Here is a 9,543-nt window from a genome sequence, read left to right on the forward strand (position 1 = left end):
CCCTTATCGCCTGCTCATGAAGGCAGAATTAAAGAGAATTAGCTGTAAATTATATGAAATTCATTTACTTTTAAGGGAGGTTGTTTGTTCTGCTTAGAAATGCTCGTTACAGCGAGAGTATCGCATTAGGACACCGGTGGTTAATGGTACTACCTGGCGGTGAATCCATTTGCTGTGGTTTTTATTGCCCTGACTTGACTTGTCAGCCTTCTCCTCTGTGTACGCCACTGTGGCTGTACGGACGGCCTCACTTGCTGTGACCGCTGTAACTTGGAGGCAGGAGAATAGCCCAAGAATGACCCATCATTCGTTTGTCAGAGAGTCAGGGCTGTTTGTCAGCGCTGCACAGAAATGCTCGTTCTGAGCAGCTACCACGGTGATGGGCGCCCGGATAAAAGCCTAGAAAGAGGACTGGTATTCGGGGAAGGGCGTGTGTGTTTCGAAGTGACTTTGAAGGGCAGCTTTACCACTCAAAGGGACCATCCTCATCCTGCTGAAACCAAAGGTAAAACTCCATTAAGGACAATGGAGGTAGCGGATCTGCTGCGGGCAGAGAGCTGGCCACCAGAGCACGAGCTCGGCAGAGGGCTGTTCTGCTGAAAGGTGTGTCTTCAGCTGAATTCTGGGGACTCCAAGTCCAAAGATGCCAAAGCCACCGAGGCTCTGCTCCCGCAGTTGGTCCACGACCTGCAACAGAGCGACTCCCCTTTACTGAAGTTTTACCCCCCACGGGGGTAAGTGTTCGCAGGCCCCGGCCCTAAAAGTGCGAAATGAAGCGATTCGGAGACTTGGGCTTTTCCACACCAGACAATCCCACCTCTACCTAAACCCGCCCGGGAAGAGACACACCGGGGGAGACGTTTCTTGCGAGAATAATCATAATGCCACTCGCTGTGGCAGGTTAAAAACATGGAGCTTGCTTCTTGCCTTCCGCTCTCAAATAGCGCCTGGGCTTTTTCGCTGGGGGAGAGGGTGGGGTGGGGGGAGAGGAGCCAAAATAGCAGCCGTGTTTATCAGTAATTCCTGCTAATAAAATCCTTTTTTCACTCTCCGCACTGTAATTGGTTTACAGCCTTTTTTGTTTATTTATCCATAAGAGCCGCTGGTAAATGACTTGGGAAAGCAATTGCTTAATGGCTCGATATTGAATCAAATGCGCAGTGTGCTTTTTAAGCGGGGCGGGGGACGCGAATGGATTCATAGCGGAAACGCATTTGTAATGTAATGGACTCGGAGGTTTTATGATCCCCGGGAACCCTGCATTTGAGCAATCTGCTCAGCCCTGTTCGGCTCCGTGGCATTGGTTTCCGTTGTCTGCCACGCACAGAGCAGCGGACAGCCCTCTCAACCCAGGCACGCTCTTTGCCGGGTCCCTGGCCCGTGGTTAGCCCCCCGGCCAACAGGCAGATCCATGGGCACAGACTGTGTCTCTGAGCGCGGGGCTCTGCCCCCTTCGCCCGGAGATAGGGACAGGGTGGAAAGGTCAGCTTTACGCTCCCCCCCCCCGCGCCCCTTAGTTGGTGTGATAACCAAACCACAACAGGGGAGTCCAGGCAGCGTTTACATGGAGACCGCTTTGCAGAAATGCACCACGAGACTAGGGGTGCAAGGTAAGTCTGGTGTGTGTGTGCGCGCGAGAGAACACGAGCAGGTAGGGAAATGATCTTTGTCCTCTTCGGTAGCTCTCCGCCTCCTCATAGCCTCGTCACCAAGTCAACCAGCACCAACTTAGAGCACATTATCTCTAAGGGTCAACATGTCTCAGCCAAGCTGCAGAGAAGTCTCCCAAACTACCCTGTCGGGAATCAATGCCTTCGCTATCGGCCGCTATATTGATAGCATTGTGGGCTTCCACTGTGAACACCCAGCAATGTCTTTATTCACTCCAGGACAGGGAAAGATTGCAGAGAAGGCAAATCTTTGCCTCTTTTCACTGTCTGCCAGAAGATTGCTTCACAGATGGTCTTTTCCCTAAGGAACGTACACATGTACACACTCCTGTGTCTACAAACACACACACACACATCTGTGTGCCCATATTCCCACATAGGTCTACCACATCCATATAGATATATACACACACAAACACATTTGCTCAGTTTGAATAGCACCGCATCCAAAAAGAAGACGTTAGGATTCACCCCTTGCAAAGAGGTTTGAAATATTAACAACAAAATACAACACACGACAATAAGGTGTGAACATGAAAGGGCACAGAATGTCTACCCAACTTTTCAAGCAAGTTTACCTACCTACTGACAATATTTTTCCTCAATATTTGGGGAAGAGGGGGGTGATATTCTCTGTGTGTGTTGTGTTAATAAATTGCGCATATCTAATTGTGTGCGAGAATATCTACATCGGTGTGTGTTTATGTGATACCTGTGTGGTTTTGCTGATAGAGCTGTCTGTGTGCCTAGACAGAAATAGTAACACAGAGATATACAGTCACCTGAAAACGCAGAGGTCTGGCTTCCCCGGTTTGCAGAAGACAATGAACCAGAGGCTAGTCAGTGTGCTTTGGGAAATGATTCGTTTTCGTTATCACTTGAATTCTTGAGTCCCACGTCGAAGTAAGTGACAATGTGATAAGCAGCGAGTGGCCTTCCTAATCTAACTCACACACGGAGATAGGGTTTCCCGAAGTAGAGGTTTAAAATGCAACAGTCCGGGGCACTTGTTGTTGATTGAGCCTAGACAAACTCTAGTGAAAGCCCAGCCACCTGCACTATCTTGAAACCTATAAGACACACCCGGCCTCTCTCTGTCCCCCCCCCCCCCCGCCCCCTATGTCTGTCTTTCTGTTCACACTGGAAGTACAGAAACCGCAGCAAGTCATTGCGCAATGCGAGTAACAGACCCTAAAAAGCCTCACCCCTCCCCAAACAGGTACGTTTACTTCCCACTCACACTCACACCCAGAACACATGCCCCCGTGTGATGCGCTGCGTGTCAGTACCGGTGCAGCTGCTTCCAGCCGAACCGGCGCTTCCAGCCCTCCAAGGAAAGCGAAAGAAACTCGCCCACCCCAGCCACCCGGGGCTTCTTCGTATGGGAGACGCCCCGCCCAATGGGGAGCTGGGGCAGGCTCACGCGGGGAGAAGTGCAGCCTATGGGGAGGCGCCGCTCGGTCGGCCCCCGTCTCTGTTTCAGCCTCAGCTCCCGCAGGCGGAGCGGACCTGTCAAAGCAGACGTCCAAGCTGCCCGGAGCGGGAGCGCCTGATGTCTCACTAGCGAAGGTCCCCTTCTAGCCATGAACACTGAAGAACAGTATTATGCATCGACCCAGCTCTACAAGGATTCGTGTGCGTTTCAGAGACCGCAGGCACCGGATTACAACCAGAACCCCCCCGCCTGCCTGTACATGGGCAGGCAGCAGCAGACACCCTATTCCAGCGCTTTAGGTGCGCTGGAGCAAGGCAGCCCGCCAGACATTTCACCCTACGAGGTACCCCCCATTACAGAGGATCCAGGGGTCTCCCATCTTCATCACCATCACCACCCTCATCACCCTCAGCTTCCTCATCCCCCCCAGGAAGCTATTCCTTTTGCAGATGGGACTGACACGGGGGTTTTAGAGGGACCTAGAGTCCAATTGCCTTTCCCATGGATGAAATCCACCAAATCTCACGCCTGGAGGGGACAATGGACCGGTAAGATAGTCGCCTTCTTCTGCTGCTGCTGTTGCTTCCTCTCCTTCTGTCTTGTACAATGTCAAGGAAACCTTCTCATCACTAATAATTCCCCTTCGGGTTACTAAATGAAGCCTACGTTTGGGATAGCCCCGTGTGATCACTTTCAGAGAGGGGCTTAGGGAAATTCCCCATCATTTGTTAGCTGTTTCACTTGGAAGTAAGCCAGGCTCGCAAGATTTCTCCTGTAAATGTTTCTTCTCTTCCACTTCCATAAAATCCCTCTTTCAGGAAGTGTTGGGCTCAGTTTGGCATTAGCGATAGCCCCAGTTTTAAATGGGGATGTATTTCAACGTCCTGAGATCTGTGAGTCCATTTTCGATTCAAACCTGTATATATATATATAGCATACTCTGGCAACTCTTGCATAGTTATAAATATGTACACTGTATCCAGAAATATGTGCCCAGCTATGAAGCCATAGCATTTCAAATCAATAAGAAAAGCTCAGGAATAAAGGTCTGTCGCTTTCAGTTTTCTGCTGGGTGATGGCAAAGCGATTGCAATGATACTTAGTCCTTATAGAGTTCTTCACAGTTGCAAAGCACTGAACAAATATTAACTAATTAGTTTAACTAATTAACTAATTAGCACTAAGTATCAGGCTGAAATTGATACTTATCTAAGCTAAACACACAGTGTGCTGCTGTTTCAACCCACCTGACCAGCGGCTTATTGTCCAGGGATTTATACTGATCTCACCGCCAGTTTGTTAGTGGTAAATTCCATCCGGTCACTGGGAAATATGAAATCTGTTGGGACACTGGCCCGGGGCCCCTCGCAAACTCCCCTTGCAGCAGCGGGGTGTGCAAAGAATGCAGGGCAGAGGTCCATGCCTAACAGAAGGGATAAGGGAAACACAAGGGGCCCCATCTTGGTCCATTTGTAGACAATGAGGGTGAAATCCTGGCCCTATTGAAATCAATGGGAGCTTTGCCTTTTGACTTCAGTAGGGCCAGGAGTTCACCCTGAGAGCTGTGCCATTAACTTCAGGATCTGATCCGGAAAATGCAGGTTTTGCCACTTGTCTCAGTACTCTCAGGGCAGAGGGAGCGCCGGATTGGAAATGGACAACTTCCAGTGGAAATGCCCAGGGCTACTCGCACAGTCGGATTCTACGAAAAGGCCATGTTGTGCCATCGCTTTGAGATTCCCTCGTTGATTTCACCGCGTAAAAACCAGATGGCTCAGAATGTCCCGCAGTTCTCACAGCCAAGCTGCTGTTTGAAATGCCCTTACCATATACAGTGTAAACTAAAAGACATTTTGAAAGTAATATTAAACCCTAAATATTTTTTTAAATAACCCCACAAACCCGCCTACCTGGCGGTTCAGTTTTTGTCTGCAAGCGATTGTTTTAGCCTTGCTTATATCCTACTGTGGAAACCATTTAAACCTGGGTAGGGGACACAACACACAAACTAAATTAGCTGCCTGCCAGCAAGGGGAAGAAACTCTATCTGGACAGAAAGTTCCGCTGTAGAACGATATTTCTGTCTCTCGCTGCACAATGTTATCTTGCCAGGTGCCTTGTGCACTCTTTGTCACACCTCTACAGCAAATATTACATTAATGGTTGTGTTCCGACAGTTGAAAAGGTAGTGAAATATTGAAATAATTGTGAAATATTCTGGAAATTACGTTAAACTGAAAACCAGAATCAAAATGTGTTCTTTGCTCCTTACCCTAACAATCTGAAAAGAAAAGAAAACTGCAAGAAATGTACGTCTTTCCTTTCACCCATTTAAAGGGCAAATATATTCGCAGAGGTTTTGATCTAGGGGTAAAATCATAGCCATTTCACATGCGTTTAATAAATAGAAAGAAAACAGATATGCGCCCTCTTTTCTCATAGTTCAATATAGGGAGAGATCCTGAAAACCTAAAAATCATTAACAAACTCTCCCATACCGACTTTTTCAAGGAATCTTAGTAGCTTCTTACATAAAAGCTTGGTTCAGAACATGTGTGTGAAATATATATATGTGTGTGTGTGTGTATATATATATATATATATATATATATATACACACACACACACAATGTAAATATAAGTGTGTGTATATAGAGATATATACACACCTATATAATGTATACACACATGTATACATATATACACACACGATAGGTACACATATTTATGTAATTTGCATAGAGTATGTAGTCTATGTAAATGTACGTATATTCACCTGCGTATGCACATTACATATACTATATATGTATATTTGTATGAATGTGTGCTTATATTTAGAAATAGCAGCTTCATTCAGAAATATCTGGAATTAAGTTCATTGGTATTAATGGCGTAGCTGGTTACTGGCAGTGGTATCGCCTACAAACTGGCCCGATTCGTAGCGATGCAAGGATTCGGAGGAAATCTGCAGCGTCACCTTGTTACACGTTAACATATACTGGTAAAAACAAATATGGGATCAAAGATATCTTACATACAAATAATCGTCAACAACTGGGGCTTGAGCCTTTTCCCATTGCAATCAATGGCATTAGGACAAATCCCTTGCAAATTCCCGGCCCATTAAGGAAAACTTCTCTTTCCAGGAATCTGCCTTTCTTTTTGTAAAGTCAAAAGTAAATATGAGGTTTGAAGTTATTATAACAACAATATATTTTTGCACTTCCATGAACTGAAAATAGCCAGGAGCCATTGACTGCAATGGAGTTTGGGGTGCTCATGGAAAGAAGGGGGAGTCTCGAAATTAGACAGTCTAGAGGTTAAAGAAAGGTTTAAATTTTTGCGCAGGAATTATAAACCCCGGGGTTCCTGATGTCAGTGCGGAAGGACCCTCCTTAGGTGAAGCAGGTTTTTAATTAGAATTTACAAAGTCCACGAAAAGCACAACTGGGCCTTGGGCTCATATTTCTCGTACAAACTTCCTCTTGAATTCCTAAAGCTTTGCCTAAAACATAGTTCTTAAAACCCACGGGGCCCTGCTCTTAGAGCTATGGCACTGACTTCAACTGATCCGTATGGGTCACGCACCTACGCTTCGGTATTTGCAGCAGTGTCCAAAAAAGCGTCTTGTTTTTCTTTACAGGGGTATTGTAATACCTAGGCAAAAGGACTGATTAAACTCACACTCTCTTTAAACGTCCCTGCTCCTTTGAGTTTCACTGAGCCGGACAAGATTTTTTTTTTTCTTTTCTGCACGCAATTCTTTTTTGGTTTTGTAATAACGGGCAAAATAATAATAATTTTTAAAATGGACGTTTAACAATGAGTGACATGATAAATCGAATGGCTCTTGTTATTTAAACGGGTATTAGTGCCCCCCAGAAGGTATATACAAACAAGAAATAATAATAATAATTTATACAGTAGCTTTTCCCTTTTCATTTCTAAAGATCTTGTAAGTTGTGAAGGCTATTTGCTTAAAACCACAATAATTAATTAATTGATTGATGATTAACAGTACTACCTGTCTGAAGCGTGTTTAACCTTAGAACACCCACATACAATACTCATCGTCCAGCAAACACCCAGAGAAAGGAAGAGGTGGCTGGGGACTAGGAGTCCAGTTGTAGGACTGTCCGGATGGGTTTTGCACCTGAATTGTGACACCAGGCACATAGATTTATTCCCAGCTGTTATTATGCTAGGAAGCCTACATTCCGGTTAGTTAGCTGCACGAGGCTTTAGGGGCCGATCCCTCTGTGAGCTCTGCTTCAGTCACTGGCCAGGTCTGTCTAAGGACTGTAGGATCCAGTGTTCTTATTTGTTTGTTTGTGGGGTTTTTTTAATGAGCCTCTTAAAATATCCCTGTGGAACATAGTCTCTGTGAACACAACAGAAACTTTTTTTTCCCGGTTCCACCATTTGGGGAGTTGTATTTGCCTTTGTAAAGTGCCTGGGATGATGGCTGGATTAGGACTAATCCGTTGCAAATTCCAGGCCGATTAAGGAAAACTTCTCTTTCCAGGAATCCGCCTTTCCTTTTGTAAAGTCAAGAGTGATGTTGAGGTTTTGAGCTATAGCAACTGTAATTTTTGCACTCCTATGAACTGAAAATAGCCAGGGGGCATTGACTGCAGTGGAGGTTGGGATGCTCCAGGAAAGAAGGAGGGGCCTCTAAATTAGACCGAATCTAGCGGTTTAAAAAAGTTTTAAACTTTTGCACAAGAATTATAAAAACCGGAGGCTCCTGATGGCAGTGCAGAAGGACCCTCACTTTCGTACAGCCGCAGTGATGGTGACGTGGCAGAGTCTCCGAAAGCCTGAGCACTGGGCGAGAGGCGGCGTGAGGTGTTTGGGAGGTTTAATTTACAAAAAAGGGGCGGTTTTGTCACCCAAAGGCAGTTCCGGTTTTTGTAAAGCATGAAATTTACAAATCGCCCTATGCCAGGAACCGTCAGCCATTGTCACAAATGCACCGGCTGTTATTTTTTCCTCCAACGGGCCATATCATTTCGTCAGTTTTGAGACCTTGATTTCTGCTGGGGACTTGCACTCAAACACAGATGGTACAGTGTGGCCCGGGGATTTTACTCGGGATCCATACCACACAGCGCGCGTTTTGTTACTAAAACGGATTTACAGGTGACAAGCGGAGCAGCTTCGGACGAGTGTCTTCGCTCTGTGCTGGTGTTTCTAAAGAAACGCTCTTAAAAATCCACCGCGGCCCTTTTCTTGTTAGTTTCATTCTTTAGAGGGCGGAATCCATACCCCGCTGTCAATTTCTTGGTCCGGATTTGTAAACCTTTTGGGATGCAGACAACGATTTGTGCTGGGGTTTGGGCTCCGTCTGTTTTATTAAAAACCACATACCCACACACGCCCGTGCTTTCAGTGTGGTCTGGATCTCGAAAGAGTGTCCCCGATCCATTAAACCGCTCATCTGTGAGTAAAAGGGGAAACCTGGGGGAAAACCTGCCCCGCTCCAGGTTGGGTTCAGGAGGAGAAGATTCTATCGCCTTTCCAGCGTCGCTCCGGGTCCCAGTCCCTGGTGGGTAGATTTTAACTCTCCCTTCTCTTTAGGTGGGTCGTACGTGGTAGAGCAAGAGGAGAACAAGAGGACGAGAACCGCCTACACGAGAGCGCAGCTCCTGGAGTTAGAGAAGGAGTTCCTCTTTAACAAGTACATCTCCAGGCCCCGCCGCGTGGAGCTGGCGGTCATGCTGAACTTGACAGAGAGACACATAAAGATCTGGTTCCAGAACCGGAGGATGAAGTGGAAGAAGGAAGAGGATAAAAAGCGGGGAGCCGGGGGCGGCGGAGGAAACAGCAATGACCCTGACCAAGACTGTGTGGTGTCCTCTGGGGACCTGCCGGGGAAAGAGGAGCTCCAGCAATGCCACGCGGGGAACCTGGCCTCGGCCGCCTCCAGAGAGCTGCTCCCCTCCCGCCTGGCTGCCTCCCCGCAGCCCTCTAGCACCGCCCCGCGAAGGCAGCAGGACGCTCGGTGAAAGGAAGCCCCCAGCCTTGGCAGGCACCTGGTGGAGGGGTAAGAGTTAAAGGAGAGAGGCCAGGGGTGCGAAGCCTCTGCGTCACGTGGACTCTTGCCACGCGCCCCCAGGGAGTCCCTGTGCTTTATAGTTACACCGGTGTCCGTGTGGAAACATTAAAGGTTTTTGGCTGTTGCAAAGAAAGGCTCGGTGTGGTTTGTGGGGGCGGGGTGGGGGGGGCGGGTCCTCGCTCTAGTTTGTTACCGCGTCTGCAAGATCCTGCCTTTAAAAAAGAAAATGTCCTTTTCTGCAAGGGGCAGCCGGGGGCAGCTTTGCTGGGATTCAGGTCACAGGAGCGCTTCTTGCTCCTGGCGAGGTTGTTCGTGGGGGGCAGCTCCCCAGGGCCCGTTATCTGTCCAGCTGCAGCCAACGTTCAAGCACCCCACGGACG

The 9,543-nt window shown here is 47.6% G+C and overlaps 1 protein-coding gene across 1 annotated transcript; it reads left to right on the top strand.

Moving 5' to 3' along the window:
* Positions 1-3,253: 3,253 nt before the first annotated feature.
* Positions 3,254-9,118, top strand: PDX1 (pancreatic and duodenal homeobox 1; the record flags this gene model as incomplete). The annotated part of the gene is made up of 2 exons (XM_084617487.1): positions 3,254-3,653; positions 8,686-9,118. 2 exons carry the CDS (start codon positions 3,254-3,256, stop codon positions 9,111-9,113), a joined length of 828 nt encoding a protein of 275 aa, XP_084473613.1. The 3' UTR covers positions 9,114-9,118.
* Between the last annotated feature and the right edge of the window lie 425 nt (positions 9,119-9,543).

The sequence above is a fragment of the Lepidochelys olivacea genome (assembly GCF_965140295.1).
Source record: "Lepidochelys olivacea isolate rLepOli2 genome assembly, chromosome: 1".
In the NCBI taxonomy this organism is placed as follows: Eukaryota; Metazoa; Chordata; order Testudines; family Cheloniidae; genus Lepidochelys; species Lepidochelys olivacea.